We start from the raw sequence: 20,847 nt of genomic DNA, 5'->3' as shown, positions 1-20,847 counted from the left end.
TTAGTTAGACCTTTAATAAAGAAAAAAACATTATCATTCTTCTTATAGCTTGGGGGGTGTCCTTTTCCCCTCTTCTTTTAACAAATATGTTTTTCTCTTTTACCAAAAAGGACATAATGAGCACTGGCTATAAGCCATCACATTATTACAGCAGGTGCAGTATGTCCCCCAGGTGAGGGCAGATGCATGAAAGTCCAAGGGATTTATTTCGGAGTCAGCGGAACTCCAATCTCTTGTTTTGCTTTTAAATCTTTGATAACTTTGTTTAAACTTTGCAAACTGCATAATTTATTTAAATGATCAAAAAACTGTATTTGAAATTGTAATTTATATAACAAAACTGAATTCAAAGTGTTGTATTCTTCTTTCACGTCTGTGTCCTTATAGAGTTAATCATCATGATTTCTAGTTTGATTTGTTTTTAATGCCCTCAGACGACGTGATCAGCTGTCTCATTACTTATCACTAACGGTGATTCCTGTCCCTTATTTCTGGGTTGCATCAAAAAGGCTTAGTATTTTGCAATTGACTATTGATTTTGAGGGCGAAATGAATTTTCTTGTTCTATTTATTTTCTGTGCAACAAATACCTCTGAGTTATTTTTTTTGCATCTGTATAAATCCAATCAAAATCATGCTGATGCCTATGGCAACATTCCCAAATACAGAGGAAATCCTATTTTGATTTATTAATTTATTTGTGCAGATGAAAGAAAAGGTGGAAATGTTATAAACCCTCCTTGACACTGCTATGTCTTTTATTCTTATTATGGATAAATAGAAAATGTACCTGTCTATTAGAGATGTGAGTCAGATATTAAAGTTCTGGCTTATTTGTTTGTACCGTCTTTGAAATGAAAACCTTGAACCTCCAATTTCCTACACCATGAACTGAAGAAGCCTCTTGGATGATGGGTGAAGAAATTTAAGTCCAGTTGCCACAACAACAAGATTTTGACAAGAAAGCAACGAATAAAGTGATTAGATTGTAGCCCCACTGGGTTGCAAAGTCTGATTTCATGCTTCTATATACAGACAGATTCTGACATTAGTTTGTGGATGTTGGTCTAAGCCAGCAGCAGCTGGCCCTTTGTTTGCCTCCATGGCAGGCTGCCTGATTCGCTCCAACAGTTCTGCATTGCTGAATGCGTTGTTGCTGTGAGAAAACGTATGTGTGGCTGTTGCTCTGTATTTGTGTGAGGGTGGGTGGGATCATAAAATGGGGTTTCCAAGTGTCTGCAGCCAAACCCAAACCTATAAAACCTACACAGTGATTCAAAGATGGTGTACTGGGTACAAAATAATTCACTTAGTTTCTTATTCTCTCTCTCTCTCTCTCTCTCTCTCTCTCTCTCTCTCTGTCTCTCTCTCTCTGTCTCTCTCTGTCTCTCTGTCTCTCTCTCTCTCACACACACACACACACACGCACACACGCACGCACGCACGCACGCACGCACGCCCACACACACACACACACACACACACACACACACACACACACACACAAAGGGCGAAGATATTCGTCTATCAGTCTTTCTCTTTTTTGTCAATGGCTTGATGGATTTTATCTGTATGTGTTAAACACAAATCCATTTTCATGTGCCTCTCCTGATGGTAGGACTTTTAAAATATTACTAATAGATACATTTTTGAACATCACTTTCCCGTTGTTCAAACAAATATGGAACCCTATATTTTTTAGAAATGCACGTTTAAGGAACGTTATGTGTTACCGACTCAATTAGACTGGTATCAAAGCACCAGCTGGAGGGCTGACATTATGTTCAGTTGGATAATGTCTACACACACATAGTCCATCTTTGTTTAAATAAAAACACTGGCTATCAATGCTGTACTGGATTCAGCAGTGAAGGACTTTACACTGTTGAGTATAACTGTTAGTGAATCAGTGAGAAGTCTTGAGTTTTGGCAATTGTTGGCTGGAAGAAGTAAAATGATGCCATAAATAAAACTAAACCAATGGTAAGAAAAGTAATTTTATATTATGGCACTCAATTATGTATTGAAAAACGAACTACTTATTTTGATAATAAAGGTATATAATTGTACCTGTAATGAAATTTACCGAGCATTAGTGATCTGTGATTAATGAATAGGTTTTGGTAAGGCTGTTGACGTTATCAAAAATATATTGGGCTTCACCAAAGTAAAATTATTCTGTCAATTATTTCCTTTCAATGTAGACCAATTAAGATACATTACATCACATACAATCTCTTTCTCTTGCATACGCCTGTGTGCAGAAACACACAGAAACACACACACAGAAACACACACACACACACACACACACACACACACACACACACAGACACACACACACACACACACACACAAATGTAAAATGTAAACAGGAAATATACAAACCCATTTTCATAGTTGTAATAATCTTGTTTGAAGTATTCATGTCCTGGGTCAATTCCTGATTCCATGGATAACTCCTGTTGGATTGACAGACTTTTAACTGCAGACCAATGCCTTAACATACCTATACCTGTCTTCATAAGCATAAACATACAAGGCTATGATATTCTTACTAACACTAACTTCACTGACAGACACACGATCAACAAGGAACATAGAGTTTGTGAAAAAAGATACCTCTGGTCTAGGCAGAGAAGGTCTGAGAAGTTGCTGGGTCTTCAAGTGGAAAAAGGAAGTAGAAATTTCAGCGTAAAGGAGAGTATTAAGGAGATTTTCCACAAAAGTCAACATTTCTTTTGGAAGCATAAAATCATCACCTTATTGAAGCCCACCATTCGATATCTTATCAGTGGATATTATATCAAATAAATATCATAGGAATATCCTGTCTTTTTGTCATTGGAACCATTTCTAACACGTACAGCATCGCTGGTCTCACCACTGTATTGTACACCTTTCCTTTCATTCTGGCTGATAGTCTTCTATCACACAGTACTCCAGGCACTTTTCTCCACCAATTCCAACCTGCTTGAACCCATCTCTTCACCACTTTTCCACACTCTCCGTTGCTCTGGACTGTTGACCCCAAGTACCTGAAATCCTCTAACTTCTTGATCTCCTCTCCTTGTAGTCTCTCCATTCCACCCAAGTTCCTCTCATTCACACACATATACTCTGTCTTGCTGCGACAAACTTTCATTCCTCTCCTTTCCAGCACATAACTCCACCTCTCTAGAATTTCCTCCACCTGTTTTCTGCTCTCACTACAGATCACAATGACATCTGCAAACATCATGGTACATGGGGATTCCTGTCTAACCTCATCTGCCAGCCTGTCCATAACCACTGCAAACAAGAAGGGTCTCAGAGCTGATCCCTGATGGAGTCCCACCTCCACCTTGAACTTCTCTGTTTCCACAAAAGGACACCGCACCACTGTCTCACAGCTAGCATACATGTCCTGCACCAGTCTAACATACTTCTCTGCCACTCCAAATTTCCTCATACAATACCAGAGCTCCTCTCTTGGCACCCTGTCATATGCTTTTCTTGGTCTACTAAATCACAATACAGCTCCCTCTGACCTTCTCTGTACTTCTCTATTAGCATTCTCAAAGCAAACACTGCATCTGTAGCACTCTTACTAGGCATGAACCCACACTGCTGTTCACAAATGCTGACTTCTGTTCTCAGTCTTGTTTCCACTACTCTTTCCCATAACCTCATTGTATGGCTCATCAACTTTATCCCTATATAGTTGCCGCAATTATGCATATCCACCTTATTCTTAAAAATAGGCACCATCCACTTCGTCTCCATTCTTCAGGCATCTTCTAACTCTCTAAGATCTTGTTGGATAATCAGAGTCAGAAACTCTACCGCTTTCTCCCCTAGACACTTCCACACCTCCACAGGTATTTCATCAGGACCAAGTGTCTTTCCACTCTTCATCCTCTTCAATGCCTTCCTCATTTCACTTTTATTAATCTTTGTTCTGTTTTCTGTTTTCTACCAATTCTTTATATTGTGGCGGACACAAAGGGGCGTGGTCTCTCACTCCAGTCAGCGCGCATGGTTAAGCCGAGTATATTTAGTTGATCCGGGATGTTCAAGTTCCAGTTGTATTTTGTTGGTGTTTCAAATTAAAGAACCAAACTCCTCCTTATTTCATCATTGAAACGCCACAATATTACCAATTATATATTACCATTTTATATTACCAATTATATTACCAATACTTTATATTACTATGAGGGTCACTTGAGGATTATAATTATTGTATGGTGTTGTATGGTGTATTATTGTATTATTGTATGTTGTTTATTGTTTGCAATAATATTTATATTTTCAATTTTGAGATAAGCACAAAATTGCTCAAAATATGTTGTCAGTTAAGTTTGTTATACCTATATCAATTTCAAGGTACTGATAAGTGTTTGGTTCCAAAAGACAATGAAGAGGAGATTTGAGTAGCTCAAATTCAAAGGAATGGCAGACAACACACAGCATTTGTAATGTGCAACAATGCATGCAAGCATACACCTACCTCATGATGTCCATATCTATACCTGAAAGGTAAAATAGAGAAACAGAATGACCACAAGCTAGTAAACAAAATCTTACAGTGGTGGCTGTATGTCTAATACACAATAATTGAAAACATCTAAAATTTGGGGGAATTCAAACAATTCTCCATTATGATAGTATCATGATGCAGAAGGTATACGTCAGGGTTCTGTATTTTCAGGACAAAGAAAGAGCTACAGGAGTGAATGAATGAGAAACTAAGTCAGGGGGGGAGAACAAACAGCTGCTTGCCATTGTGGTACTCTATTTATTGTTTTTTTTAGTTTTCATTCATAATTTACCCTTATCATATCCTCACCCTGTTAGTAAGAACTGACCAGCAAGAATTTGTCAGTCTTAGACTCCACTTACAATAAGAATAAAACCACGCTTACTCACAACTTCTGCCTATTTCTATAAGCCTGGTGTTTTATTCATGAGTCCAGAGACATTTATGATCAGAATAGACAAAGATGTACACAATAGTGTCTATGCATACATGTATAATGCACAATATGTTCAAGTATACACTTGTTAGCAAACATCCTGCACCTTTTGCGTATTTGTTTCATTTTTGTTTTTTGATCTTAAAAGTTTTCAGTTTTTACACTTTTTACACAACTATAAACTCATAATTCTTCCTGATTTAATCAGGAAGGGTATACTTGGGTAATCTAAGTTTTCTGGAGTTATGGCTAAAGCAGTGGAATAATAAGTCGAATGAAAATTCTTTAACAGACAAGCTGAGGATACTATACAACCGTTATATACCAAGAGAATACTAAAGTGCCTGATATCCATTTGACTTACATTCTCAGAAGTGGTACTGTAACTAATTTCAATATAAGCTGTGGCCATTCTCTGTAAGCTGTTTGTTCATTAATAATAATTTATTATGGTGGATAGTTGTTGAATGACAAATTCCCAAATATTACATACATATAAATTTTAACCACAACATTGACATGTTCTAATTGCTGACTGTGATGGTTCCAATATGTTGCCAAGAACGATCTAATGGTTATCATTGAGATCTAATTTTACATTTCAACAATAATGCTTTAACAATAATGTTCACATGGAATGTTTTGTATTGATTTATATATCTATTCAATTCATCCTCTGGAACACAAACCAGCCTCTTCTTGTTTTTGTCCCAAGCCCGGATAAAAGCAAAGGTTTGCATCAGGAAGGGCATATGGTGTAAAACTTGTGCCAAAACAAAATCAAACAGAATATGATTTTCATCCCAAATTGGTTGAGGCCCAGGTAAAGAATGACCGTTGGTACCAGTAACCTATAGGGCACCGTTGGAAATCGGGCCACTGTGTGTAAAAGAAAGAGGGAGGAAGGTGTGTCGGTAAGTTGAGAGAAAGGAGGAAAGGCAGGAGTCTGGCACTGAAAGTAAGAATTTTGAATATTGGGATGATGACTGGAAAAGCTAGAGACTTTGTTGACATGATGCAGTTGGATATACTGTATGTCCAGGAGACCAGGTGGTAAGATATCAAGGCTAGAAGCTTAGGAGTATGTTTTATGTTGTTCTGTCATGGTATGAATAAGATGGGGAACGGAGTGGGAGTTTTTTTTGAAGGAGGAGTTTGTTGGGAATGTTCTGGAGGTGAAAAGAATGTCAGATAGACTTATGAGTCTGTGACAGGAAATTGAAGGTGTAAAGAGGCAGGAACAGGGGGAAACTTATAAGAACACAGGTAGGGGCACTAAGGTAGACTACGTCTTATTTAGACAATTTTATCTGAAGGAGATCTGTGACTACAAAGTAGTGGTAGGTGGGAGAGTAGCCAGATAAAATAAGATGGTGGCTTGTAGGGTGATCAAGAGGACAAAAGGCAGCGCAAAGGACAAAATGGTGGAAGCTGAGTGTTGTATGGTTTTCAAGGAGGGGTTGAGAAAGGCCTTGGGTGGTCAGGGAGAGCTTCCATATTACTGGTCAACAACAGCTAATTTGATCAGGGATGCAAGTAGGAAAGTACTTGATGTGTCATCTTGAAGGGTCATAGATAAGAAGACATGGAGAATACATAGAACAGAACGGAAAATAACCAAATTTTATTTATTCCACAATGGGAACACTTCAATGAGTATGAGGAAGTGTAGTATATACAGTGAAAAAGGCTAGTAAAGATGAAGTGGAACGCTGAGGAGACTGAAAAGAGTGGACACAATATCAGGGAGGTGCAAGATGAAAATACAGGTTGCAAAGGCAAAAAAGTGAATGATGACTTGGCTGGACAGCCAGGAGGGAGAGAATGATTTACTGCAAAGCAGGGAAATTAAGACTGGAAGGGCATGCAGCAGGTTTGGCTGATTAATTTGGCTGAGTGGGAAATGTTGATAGGTAAATTGAAATTGAAATTGATAGGTACCAGAATAGTGTTGGTAAAATTGAAGGAGTACTTTAAGAGCTGATGAAAGAGGAAAATGAGGCAAAGGGTAGAAGGGGTGAATATAATAGAGTTCCAGTGATTAGTAAAGGTTAAATGAGGAGAGCATTGAAGAGGATGAAGAGTGGAATGGCAGTTTGTTCAATTCCTGTGGAGGCATGGAGGTGTCTTGGATAGGCAGCAGTAGAGTTTTTGAGTAGATTATTCAAATGGATCTTAGAGAGTTAGAAGATGTTTGAGGAATGAACCCTCTTTGAAGAAAGAGTGGCGTGTCAAATTGTGGTAACTGAGGGAATAAAGTTGATGAGAAAGATCAAAAATTACAGAACCAGTCTTCTGTGGAACTGTTTAAAATTTAAATGTGTAGGACCCTCAAACTGTCAATAAAGTTTTTTTTCATTTGTCATGTAAACATCATGATGTTGACTCAGTCATCTGAAAAACCAGACCCACCCTTAAGCTTAATACATTGCTCAATTACAGAGATGAGGCGTTTAAGTAGAATGTATGGAAAAATGCAGTCACACATTTAGGATAAAAGGCTATTGTCAAAGGCCTTCCACTATATTTGCCTAAATATGTGTTCCCGCCCAAGCAAAATAAGACCCTATCTGCTGTTGGCAAATGGATGAATAAACATTCCAAGTACTTAATGGTTTTAATTTGATGCAACTTTTACAGATAGCATCCTGGATGACAAGCCAGGGGGGAAGGGCTCAGCAGACAGAGAAGAGCAAGCTACTGATGAAATACCCAAGCGAATGAAGAAGGGTGACTGCACTACTCAGAGCAAAGGAAGGTGGGAAATTTTTCTGACCTAATTTTTAGCATAGCTTTGTCTGCTATGTTAATGTCGATTTACAATTTGAAGGTGTTAAAGAAAGCTGCAGTGGAGAAAAAATGATTAATATTTCAGTGTTTTTTGCAAATTAACCATTTTGGTTTTCCATGACTTTATTTGGCTAAGTTTCATCTAAGACACATGAAATAGTTAAGTTTAAAGATACCTAGAAATATACTTGCATGCTGTGGTCACGTTTTTACATGATTTCGTTAAAAAAAATTAGACAAACATATAACTCCATGTATTGTAATTATTAACTTTGCAGTTGAGCATCTGTTCCATTAGCTTGCCCCTGCGGTTTGAACTGCCAGGCAGGCAGCCCAAAGGAAGACTGAAGAGGAGATTTATGAATATAGTGAAAGAGGACACGAGGTTGGTTCGTGTGAGATAAGAGGATGCAAAGGGCAGGGTTAGATGGCAGAAGCTGATTCACTGTGGCTCCCCCTGAAGGGAGCAGTCAAGAGAAAAAGAACATTTCTTTATTCCTTTTTAGGGGAAAAATTCTTCCCAAAAATTATAGTATCAGTTACCACTGAGTAGCTGTTCCCATGTTGCTTCAAATCTTGAAATACCGGGGCAATAATGTCTAACTCTTACTATGCTGACAGCGAGCCTCCACATCAACACACTGAGAGGAATATATACTAATAGGCTATCATTCTATGATTGTCAAGTTGAGATTACGGTCAGAGATTGTCTGTACAATGCAATTTACACTAGGCCTCACAAAGTAATTCATTCATTCTGTATACCACGTATTCTGCACACAATATTGCCAGAACATTGGAGTTAATCTCTGCTGACACTGGGGAAGGAGGTGGGGTACAACCAAGACCTGTTGACCAGTCAATTATAGGGCCCCATGAAGAGACAATCAGTCACTCTCTTATTCCCTCAATAAGACTTCAATCTTTATTCACCATACTGGATGGTTTTGGAATGCACTGCCCATGGACAGCCTTGATTTGAACAAGGAACCCCCTTGCTGAAAGACAGGAATGCAAGACTGGGGTGACAAACAAACAAACAAACAAACAAACAAACAAACAATTGGCATTGCAGTTGACACTTAGTCAGAATGCACCACCAAAATTATCATGCAGGGGTGTGCATAGCCCTTAAAATCAAATCTGGTTGGAGAGATTTCGGTTAAATTTAAACAGCAAAACATGTTACAGGTGCTGAAAGAAATTGGCATTAATGATTTCAAATAAGATCTATGTGTCCGTCACTGCTGAGCAGAGGCCCTGTAACAATTGCAGGTTTTGACACAAACATGAATACTTTTTGTACCTCAAAAACCACAGATTTATACAGATAAAATATTTTGTCTCCTTTGTCAGAAAGGGTATGAGGCATTTTGTCATTGAGTCAAAATAATTTCCATACTCAGTTGTGCAGAACCAACCATTGGATTAAGGTGTTCATACAGTTTTTATGTTCATATCTCAACCATGGTCACTTGAAGAATTTGCCAAACTTATTATGCTGTATATATTATACTGTGTCATAGAAGATGTATCTACTCATTGTCCATCTATTGGCTTTCTGCGAATGGCCTCAAACTAAGTTGCTGTCTGCTTCTGATGTAGGATTATCATTTGAAATACAAGGTGTGAAAGGAAAAATTGATTTATGAATGATACAATACAATATTGTACAATACAGTAGATGGCTCATGGATGCATGACTGGATGAATGGATTCAGAATCAGAAACACTTTATTCCGGGAGGAAATTAATGAATGCACCGAGAAAGGGGTGTTTTTTGGGTCGTGTACCGAGTCAAAGAAATAGCTATTCACTTTCAATACTTTCATCTATTTGCATATATGACTCCTTGTTTTCTGTGCCTGGTCTTGAGTGCATGTGCTATTTACAAATGTCAGTATAAGTGTCTGTATTTCACAGCACGTAAACATTAGTTTATATCTGAGCTCCTATTGCTCTGAAGCACATTTAGTGCTCCTGAGATAAAAACACAATTATCTAAACTCTGACCACAGAGAGAAAGAATACAGATAGAAAAAAATAAGCTAAAGCATTCATTTTTTTAAACTCATTTAACTGGTCGTATTATGTGTATGAGAAAAAGGCAGACATATCAATTCTTTTTTAAAAAGTTAAGTGACCTTGAAATCCAATAACATTTAACGACTACCTTTTCATTTCTCCTTTTTCACTCCAGCCTCTAAAGCTGCTGTAGCTCATTTGCTTTTCCCCTTGTCACCATTTTTATATATTTGTAACAGAAAAAATAGCAAAAAACATACAACAAACAAGCAAAAGAAAATATTCTATTTAACTAAAACATCACCATCAATTGGATCTCCTCTTTGGTGAGAGTCCAGGATCACTGGTGACAAATAGTACAATATAGCCATTTCCTAACCAGTTTTATGCTTCACATAAGATTTATTTGGATCCTGTGATTTAATTTGTTTATCATATCAAAGTTGAAAATGTTTTGTTTAACTTATCCAGTTGGTGGCTTGACTTTGTTTCACTTCAGCTGTTTGAATAACTTAAATATTTCTTTTTAGTCTTATATGTAGTTACTGCAGTGTTCGTAAATAAGCACAAAACAGACCAGCTTTGAATTGCAAAATAAATGAAATATAAAGGGGAAAGGAGCCACAAGATATATTATTCGGTAGTGAACATTCTCACTCAAAGCAGTTCCACAGATGCAAATAAGCCAGTTTGCTGAAATCATAGTCCATTTTCTCACACAGTCAGCTTGGCCTGATTTCTCCATGATTGTTGTAATTGAACAAAAACATAAATCTATGATTTGTCATCTACATGCTTTGTTTTGTTATGTTTGCTATGTTGCTGCTATGTTGCTGAAAACAGAGATATCCCCAGATGTCATCACCGTATTCTCTGGCATAGAACACAGTGGGCAGCAAATGAATAAAATCAGAAACTAGCTGTGATATGATAAAAATACATTGTATCCCTGTGTGTGTGATTATTTTTGTCACATTTTGGGGGCCATTAATTGAAGACTGTGTCAACATGTTTTTCACCTGGATCATTTCATTTATCATGTTTGAGTTAATCTGGACTCACTTTAATTGACATATAGCTCTGTACATTCAACACAATCAAGGTATATTTATCTCCTGCGCCTGACAATGCCTGATAAATTAATCACTATATATCTACTATGGAAGAAAATAATGATCATAATTCAAATCAAAATGCACTTGCAAACAAATCCTCTGTCACTACGTCCATAAATCTTCTCTTTTGTCTTCCTCAAGACCTCCTGCCTGGCAGCTGCCATGCCAGCATCCATCTACCAATATATTTACTATCCCTCCTCTGTACATGACCGAACTATCTCATTCTGGTTTCTCTGACCTTCTCTCCAAAACATCGAACATGTGCTGTTCCTCTGATAAGTCATTCTTCATCCTATCAATCCTGGTCACTCCCAAAGAGAACCGTAGCATCTTCATCTCTGCGACCTCTAGCTCTGCCTGCTGTCCTTTTGTCATTGTTTCTAGGCCATACAGCATTGCTGGTCTCACCACTGTTTTGTACACCTTTCCTTTCATTCTGGCTGATAGTCTTCTATCACTTTTCTCTACTGATTCCAACCTGCTTGTACCCATCTCTTCACCTCTTTTCCTCACTCTCCATTGCTCTGGACTGTTGACCCCAAGTACCTGAAAACCTCCAACTTCTTGATCTCCACTCCCTGTAGGCTCATTGCTCCACCTGAGTTCCTCTCATTCACACACATATACTCTGTCTTGCTGCGACAAACTTTCATTCCTCTCCTTTCCAGCACATAACTCCACCTCTCTAGATTTTCCTCTACCTGTTTTCTCCTCTCACTACAGATCACAATGTCATCTGCAAACATCATGGTCCATGGAGATTCCTGTCTATCACCACTGCAAACAAGAAGGGTCTCAGAGCTGATCTCTGATGGAGTCCCACCTCCACCTTGAACTTCTCTGTTTCCACAAGGGACACCGCACCACTGTCTCACAGCTAGCATACATGTCCTGCACCAGTCAAACATACTTCTCTGCCACTCCAGACTTCCTGTATGTTGTACCTTTCAGTTTCTAATAATATTAGTGACGACTGAGGAACTTATGATGAGATTCATTCAGTTGGAGTTTTTTTAATCAGTCCATATTGTGGCCATCTTGTGGTACCAAAGCTCCTCCCTTGGCACCCTGTCATTTGCTTTTTCTAGGTCTACAAAAACACAATGCAGCTCCCACTGGCCTTCTCTGTACTTCTCTCTTAGCATTCTCAAAGCAGATACTGCACCTGTAGAACTCCTTCTAGGCATGAAGCCATACTGCTGTTCACAAATGCTGATCTCTGTTCTCAGCTAGTTTCCACTACTCTTTCCCATAACTTCATTGCATGGCTCATCACCTTTATCCCTCGATAGTTGCCGTATCCCCTTATTCCCTTATTCTTAAAAATAAGAAAGCTAGCAATGCTGGAAGCTTGGGAGCAGGTTTTAAGTTTTACTATCATTGTAATGATAGGAAGATGAATGACAGAATATCATGAAGGAAGAGTTTGTTTAGAACGTTTTGGAGGTGCAAAGAATTTTAGGTAGATTGATGAGTCTGAAACTAAAAATTGAAGGTGTGATGCTGACTGTTGTTAGTGACTATACCCAACCAGCAGGATGAGTGTTCTGGAGTGAGCTAGATTAAGTGATGTAGAACATCCCCAGAGGTGAGAGACTTGGAATTGCTGACTTCAATGAACATGTTCGTGGAGGCAATAAAGGTAATGAAGAAGTGATGAGCAGTTTTGGTATCTACGATAGGAACACAGAGGGATGTATAGAGGTAGACTTTACAAAAAGAATGGAAATGGCTGTAGTGAATACTTTTTTCCTTCTTTTGACAGCTGCTGACAGGCTACGTCTCTGCACATTACTCCAAAGAAAATGGGTGATGCCACCATAGTGTTGAACAAGGTCCTCAAGAGAGCCTGTAATAAGTATCCAAGTTTCTTCAACAGGTACAGTCTCTGCGTTTCCAGGCCTTCCAGGTTAGAAAGAGCTCACTGCAAGAGGAAGATGACTGCATCATTCATCCTGATGCCAGGCTGGTAGGTGAAGTATAGCGAGTCTATCGATGGTCTTACTAGGGGTCTAGATGGCCCAGTACCAGCCGCTTCAGTGTCCTTTTGAGGTGCGATGTCAGCACCACTGGCTTGTCGCTGTTGAGGTCCCTTGGTTTTGGTACCTTTGGCACCAGTACCACACAGGATGCTTTCCACAGTTGTGGAACTCTTTCCAGCTCAAAGCTCAGGTTTAATCCATGCTCCACAATCTCACAGAGATCATCTGGACAGGACTTCTGTTGTTAGAGAAATGCCATATAGTTGTGGTGGATATAGTGTTTTCATGTGGAAGATGATGTACCCAGTGATGGACTCTAATTCCTCAGGGGACGGGGGGCTGTTTACTTATATGCCCCCTTGGTGTTGGAATAAGAAGATCCAGTGTTCTGTTTTTCTGGTGCAACACATGATGTACTAGGTGAATTTGAGGCAGGATGGAGGAAGGCGAAACATGGTTTAAGAGCCCAGCAATAAGGAAGGGGGCATGTGTGTGTTGTGTTGGAAGCCTGCCCACAACAGACTATGTGACACTGACCCTAAACATTAGCCAGGTCTAAAAACACTACATGCAAGTCTCTTCTCACTCCTTCTCCCAACCTGACTGGATTTAGTGTCAAATTATGCTGGTGTGTCTTTCAGTCTATTCTTTTCTAGGAAGCTCAACAGCCTCTGTGCCACGACACTAAAGAAAACTTTCCCTTCAACAGTAAGTAAACTGGTAGGTCTAAACTAATCAATCAAAAGTCAATTTCCTTGAAAATCCCCCTTGCTCTATGCCATGCTTTGGGAATAACCTGCTTCTCCAAACTTCCTCCATCAAGTTCCATAGAAACCTCAATACATCTTGCGCACTCTTATACAGCCTGTAGGGCATTGACTTAGGCCCCAGGGCTGACGAGGTCCTAGTTCACTTCACTATTCCCTGAATCTCCCTCCACCTTGTTGGCCCATCATCATACAGACTAAGTCTTATAAGCAGAGAGATGACAGGGAGTTGAAGTTTTTTGTCATAACCACACAAACTAAATATTTCCCCAATAGATGAGATATCACAGGGGAGTGCCATTTTCAACAAAGATGGGGAGAAATCTTTGTGCACCTCCACCATATACTCCTAAAGCTTCTGATACTGTACCATAAGAGTACCATTCTTCTCCTTTAAAAATAATTTCACAAACCTTATGAAATGCTATTCGATCTTGCAGTTTCCTTTCCCGTGATATTCCCTGCTCTTCTTAGCAGATCTTCTTGTTCCTTTCAATCTTCCTGCAAACAATCAAATCCTTTCTTCTCATCCTCAGTAGCTTTCATCCAATACCTCCTAAGCTGTCTTCGCTTGTGGATAAGTCTGGATATCATTTGTTGATGCCTTGATCTGACTATCTTGCCCTCTGGTATCTTCCTTTTCTCATCGACACCAAACCTTTTCTTATAATAGTCATAAATAAGATCTCCCATCATCTCCAACTTACTTTTCACAAGTTCCTTTAAGCTTAACTATCATCCTATTTGCTATTAATCTTCTTCTTTCGGCTTTTCCCTTCAGGGGTCGCCACAGCGAATCAACCTTCCTCATCTTACCCTATTCTCTGTATCCTCCTCTCTCAAACCAACTACCTTCATATCCTCAGGAATGACACTGCTGTTCACAAATACCGACTTCTGCTCTCAGTCTTGTTTCCACTACTCTTACCCATAACTTCATTGTATGGCTCATCAACTTATTCCTCTATAGTTGCCGCAATTCCACACTTCCCCCTTGTTCTTAAAAATGGGCATCATCACACTTCGTCTCCATTCTTCAGGCATCTTCTCACTCTCTAAGATCCTGTTGAATAACCTAGTCTGGCCACACACTCACCTACAACAACACTGCAGTCACTAATCTCTTTCAGATTACCTCGTCTACACAAGATGTAGTCTACCTGTGTGCTCCTACCTCCACTCTTATAAGTTACCCTATGTTCCTGTCTTTTCTTTTCACCACAGCCATTTCCATACTTTTTGCAAAATCTACTACCATCTGTCCCTCTGCGTTCCTATCCTGTATGCCAAATCTGCCCATCACTTCTTCATCCCCTCTATTGCCTGCACCAACATGCCCATTAAAGTCTGCTCTTCCTGTCAGTACCATTACAGTACAACCTAAAGCCTGTAGGTTCCCTGTAGGTCATCGGTACCTATGGCAGTCATTGTTAACCTGAGCGTCGACCGATCTGGTTATTATGATTGATTCACACCTGTTGTTATTTCTTCTTCTTCTTCTTCTTCTTCTTCTTCTTCTTCTTCTTCTTCTTCTTCTTCTTCTTCTTCTTCTTCTTCTTCTTCTTCTTCTTCTTCTTCTTCTTCTTCTTCTTCTTCTTCTTCCTCTTCTTTTGGCTTTTCCCTTCAGGGATCGCCACAGCGGATCAACCGTCTCCATCTAACCCTACTCTCTGTATCCTCCTCTCTCACACCATCTACCTTCATATCCTCTCTAACTACATCCATCGATCTTCTCCTTGGTCTTCCTCGAGACCTCCTGCCTGGCAGCTCCATATATTAATGTATTAAATCGCTATTAATAACCTTCCACTCCCTACTTTCACCTCACCCATTAACTCTAGGTTTTGAGCACTTAACTTCACCCTTTTTGGCCGTCTGACTTCTCTGTCTGCTTTAGTGGTGGGACCTGCCTCAACATCTGAGGTGCTGATGTCTTGTGAGCTGTTGGTTGCTTTCTATAACTGGACTTCACTTTATTGACCTGATATAGATTTTCAAGAAATATTCATCAATGCTGGGACCCTGTGTTCCCTCCAACAATCACCGTCCTTCCTTGATGGATTCTAAGGCCCTTTAAGCTTGTTGCTTTCTGCAAGCCACACAAACAAACCTGCTGCTTCTTCCCATCTATGCCTTAACTAGTGGCTTCCACTGTCATGTTTTCCCTACGTATGTCAAATCTATTCTAGGGTCGATATTAAGTTCTATATACAAGAGTGAATTCATGACAAATTAGAATGGAGAAGACAAAAAATAAGAACATGAATTACAATGAAAAAAACACAAACAGGCTGAAAAAGTGTGCAGACTATTAACTTCTAAAATATAAAACAAAGGAGAAGAGAGACCTGAATGTTCACACGGTACAGTATTGATCTTGCAAGATTTGTCCCAAAATGAAAACACAAAACATGTTTTTTTTTTTTTTTATTTTGATGTTATTAAAATGTGCATAAATTGAGACTTGGACATGATAATAAAGACATAAAAGATGTGAATCAACACTTAGTGTTCCATACTGATGATTCAAGGGACAATTTAAAGTATGTTTCTTCAGTGTAGGTGTGTGTTTTGAATAAAACACAAAATAAATCCATCACAGAGTCTGAACTATTCAGAGGCAGTTCCATCAAAGATACAGATTTGGAATGTTTGCGTTACATGATAATGATGTTGTCAGGACATTGCCCTTTGCCAACCACAAGTGTTTTGCAAAGGCCTAAGTTGTTGTGATTTCCTTGCCATCCTTACCATGAACATTAAGAAATATCTTTTATGCCTCACCTGTCCTTCCAATGTTACATATAAAAAAAAAATACAGGGTGGATCTGAAACTCTATACCAGCGTATCTATGAATGTATATACAGAAACACATAGCTACTACACATAGGTTTGCCAATTTTGAAAAATAGCAATGTTTCAATATTTACACTCAAGGTCAGAGATGATAATAAAATAATTTAAAAAAGATCAGCTAAGTCATAATTTTCTTATGGTTAACAAACCCAGACTACAGCCTCCAGCTTTAGTAATTCAAGATTTAATAGATGTTTGTGAAAAATGATCAGTTGTGATACTTCCCTACTCCCCCTATTGCAAAGAGGGATTTAATGCATGATCTGTGTAACCTTTCTGAATGTGCTTATATTGTGACATTCATAAGTGATAAATGACATAATGTGTTGCAAAGTAAATGTGCTGAAACCCAACATAACAGTGCCATTTTATTTTACGTCACTGACATTCACACACTCACACAAGCTTTATTGAGTTTGAACTTTTGATCTGATGACCTGGTAGGGAAGACTAGGAGTTAAATCTAAAACTATCAATGTTCAGTACAGCTTTAGATAACTGATTTATCTAATATATATACCGGTATAAATATATATAAATCCATCCATCCGTCATCTACTGCTTATACTGCACTCAGGGTCCTAGACACAAATAAAGACAGACAGCTATTTACTCACTCACTCATTCAGGGCAACTTTCCCAATTCTTTCCAATTAACCTGCTGCATGTTTTTTCACTGAGTGCAGTGGGCAGCGCTGCTGGGAAAATGGCCGCCAAGGGCAATGCATGGCCGGATGAATGCAAAGATGGTGGTGCCTGCTGTAGTCAGTGCCATGCCAAGAAGCCAAAATACTCCGGTGGGACAATCTGGGAGGCCTTCCACACCCAGTTTGAACTGCTGGCACGGGCAGCAGGCTGGTCGGAGGACAGTAAAGCACTCCAGCTTGCCCTGTGTTCCACTGAGGAACTCGTGATCAGCTGCAGAAAGCGGGCACGTGGCAGAAAATAATCTATGACATGAGAAACTATGACAGGGGAAGGGACTTTAAGACTGGGGACCTGGTGTGAGTGTACAGTCCAAAGAGGAAGAAGAGTCGGATCCCTAAGCTGGACAGTCATTTGTGCGGTACCTTGTGAGGTATTGGAGAGGCTGGTGGAAGGGGTATATAGGGTCCAGCTGCCCCCCCAGGGGAAGACGGGGGGTCCTCTGCAGGGATAGGCTGGCCCCATTCAGAGATGACGCTCATCCACGTCGGAACTCTGGACCTCCAACATCGACCCGGAGAAGTAAAGCACCCAGAATTCCAAGGCCCAGGGACCGTACCCCCTTTCATTTCTCCACTGTCTCCATCCAAACTCTTTTTGAAATCTATGGGAAGTTTGCGAACTGCCAAGTTTTTGGCAGGTTTAGATTATGGTGGCTTTTTATGGAAGTGGAAGAGTTAATCCGCAAAAACTAGGTGTAAGGGGGGTTGCTATGCTAGTGGGAGTGTCATTCGTTGGAACAAAAGAGCAACTTATATTCGGAAACTCCCCATAGGTCATTAGTTCTGAAGAAGCCTCTCTGATGAGGGGTGAAATTCAAGTCCAGTTGGCAGGACAAGAAGATTTTGACAAGAATTCACCATGAGTTGGATGACTGAGAACCTCCACAGACATCCCAAAACTCACCCCTTGTTTATCAGCAGGCAGTTCCGAGACTGAAGGGGCAGTCAAAGGCGGCCTGGGAGGTGGAGAAAGCCTCCTGCTCATTTAAAGGAGTTTTTCTGTGACCTCTTGGGGGGAGGGTTTTTGTGTGTGTTTGTGTGTGTGTGGGGGGTAATTCCACTGTGACCACTCAGCGGTACTGTTAGCCAAATATCGGAGTTCTGTGTTTTCCGACGAGCTGTGAAGGTGTTTTGCGGCTGTGAGGGAGCAAAGGGGTGTGGTGGAGAGTGTGAGTGCAGATATGGAAGATGAGGTAAGCTGCTGTTGTTTAATGGTGAAAATTAAGATAATCATTGTTCATTGTTGAGCCTGTTCCATACGGAAATTTAAATATACATATGAGATATGAATGTATATACATATGCATACATAATATATATTTGTGTATTTTACTGCACATGTGATGGAATGTTTGTATCTATACGTGTGTGTGTGTGTGTGTGTGTGTGTGTGTGTGTGTGTGCGTGTGTGTGTGTGTGTGTGTGTGTGTGTGTGTGTGTGTGTGTGTGTGTGTGTATACATGAGTTTGTGATGTGAGTTTGAAGAGAAGGAAAAGTTCTGGAATGAGCTAGATGGAGTGATGCAGAATATACCCAGAGATGAGACAGTTGTAATTGGAGAAGACTTCAATGGGCATGTTGGTGAAGACAATCAGGATAGGAATGCACAGGGATAGATGGTGGTAGATTTTGCAAAAAGGATGGAAATGGCTGTAGTGAGCACATTTTTCCAGAAAATACAGGAACATAGGGGAGATTATGAGGTGGGGGAAGGAGCACACAGATTTCTGCACACATCTTGTTTAGACAAGGTAACCTGAAAGAGATCAGTGACTGAAAAGTAGTTGTCGGAAGAGAGTGTAGCCGGACAGTATAGGATGCTGGTCAGTAGGATGACTTTGGTGACAAGGAAGATCAAGAGGACAAAGGCAGAGCAGAGGACAAAGTGGTGGGAGCTGAAAAGGGAGGGATGCCGTATGGTTTTCTGGGAGGAGTTGAGATAGTGTCTGGTTGGTCAGGGAGAGCTTCCAGATGATTGGATAACAACAGCTAGCGTTATCAGGGAGACAGGTAGGAGTGCACTTGGTGTGTCACCTGGAAGGAAAGTAGATAAGGAGACTTGGTGGTGGAATGAGGAGGTGCAGGAGACTATAAAGAGAAAGGGATTAGCAAAGAAGACGTGGGATACTGAGAGGACTGAAGAGAACAGACAGGAGTACAAGGAAAGACAAGGTAAGGTAAAGATAGAGGTAGCAAAGGGGCGTACTATAACAAGTATGTTTGGTTGGACAGTAAGGAGGGAGAAAATGATCTATACAGGATGGCGAAACACAGAGATAAAGATTGAACAAAGATGGAAAGGATGTACAACTGGTCGGGGTGATTAAGGATGGAGAGAGATATGTATTGACAGATGCTACAACAGTAATGGGATGATGGAAAGACTAATTTGAAGAGCTGATGAATGAGGAAAATGAAAGAGAGGCAAGGGTAGAAGAGATGACTATTGTAGACCACAAAGTAGCACAGATTAGAGAATTGAGGAAGGCATGGAAGAAGATGAAGAGTGGAATGGCAGTGGGTCCTGATGATATATATACTTGTGGAGATGTGGAAGAGTCTTGGAGAGGCAGTGTTGGAGGTTCTGACTAGATTATTCAACAGGATCTTAGGGAGTGGGAAGATTCCTGAAGAATGGAGACGAAGTGTGACGGTGCCCATTATAAGGGATAAGGGGATAAGGGGATAAGGCAAATATAGAGGGATAAAGTTGATAAGCCATACAATGATGTTCTGCGAAAGAGTAGTGGAAACTAGACTGAGAGCAGAAATCAGCATTTGTGAACAGCAATATGGCTTCATGCCTAGAAAGAGTATTACAGATGCAGTGTTTCCTTTGAGAATGCTAATATAGAAGTACAGAGAAGGCCAGAGGGAGCTGCATTGTGTTTTTGTAGACCTAGAAAAAGCATATGACAGGGTGCCAAGAGAGGAGCTCTGGTATTGTATTAGGAAATCTGGAGTTGAAGAGAAGTATGTTAGACTGGTGCAGGACATGTATGCTAGCTGTGAGACAGCGGTGCGGTGTGCTGTAGGGGTAACAGAGAAGTTCAAGGTGGAAGTGGGACTCCATCAAGGATCCGCTCTGAGCCCCTTCTTGTTGGCAATGTTGATGGACAAGCTGACAGATGAGGTTAGACAGAAATCAACATGTACCATGATGTTTGCAGGTGACATTGTAATCTGTAGTGAGAGCAGAGAAGAGATTGAGGAAAATCTAGGGAGGAGGAGATATGCTCTGGAAAGAAGAGGAATGAACGTTAGTCGCAGCAAGACAGAGTATATTTGTGGCAATGAGAGGAACTCGGGTGGAACGATGAGATTACAGGGAGTGGAGATCAAGAAGTTGTAGGATTTCAGGTACTTGGGGTCAATAGTGCAGGGCAATGGAGAGTGTGGAAAAGAGGTGAAGAGACGGGTTCCAGCAGGTTGGAATGGCTGGAGAAAAGTGTCAGGGGTACTATGCGATAGAAGACTATCAGCCAGAATGAAAGGAAAGGTGTACAAGGCAGTGTGAGACCAGCAACACTTTACTTCTTAGAAACAGTTCCAGTGACAAAAAGACAGGAGGCAGAACTGGAGGTTCCAGTGATGAAGATGCTATGGTTCTATTTTGGAGTGACCAGGATCGATAGGATGAGGA

General features: G+C 40.1%; 1 protein-coding gene across 4 annotated transcripts in view; it reads right to left on the bottom strand.

Moving 5' to 3' along the window:
* The window catches only part of pcdh15b (protocadherin-related 15b), a 180,861-nt gene that overhangs the window by 10,704 nt on the left and 149,310 nt on the right, over positions 1-20,847 (bottom strand). For 3 of the 4 annotated variants that reach the window (XM_086140114.1, XM_086140113.1, XM_086140115.1), the window contains 3 exons: positions 4,493-4,514; positions 2,623-2,661; positions 2,389-2,462 (listed from right to left, as the gene is read on the bottom strand). The exons of the other annotated variant lie outside the window; for it this stretch is intronic. In XM_086140114.1, the coding sequence (XP_085996240.1) occupies positions 2,389-2,462; positions 2,623-2,661; positions 4,493-4,514 (135 nt within the window). The remainder of the gene's footprint in view (positions 1-2,388; positions 2,463-2,622; positions 2,662-4,492; positions 4,515-20,847) is intronic. 4 annotated transcript variants of the gene reach the window in all.

This window comes from Fistularia commersonii, chromosome 32, assembly GCF_037954325.1.
Source record: "Fistularia commersonii isolate RoL2024-O1a breed Wild chromosome 32, RoL_Fcom_v1.0, whole genome shotgun sequence".
Classification (NCBI taxonomy): Eukaryota; Metazoa; Chordata; class Actinopteri; order Syngnathiformes; family Fistulariidae; genus Fistularia; species Fistularia commersonii.
This window is presented reverse-complemented; position numbering and strand designations above follow the sequence as displayed.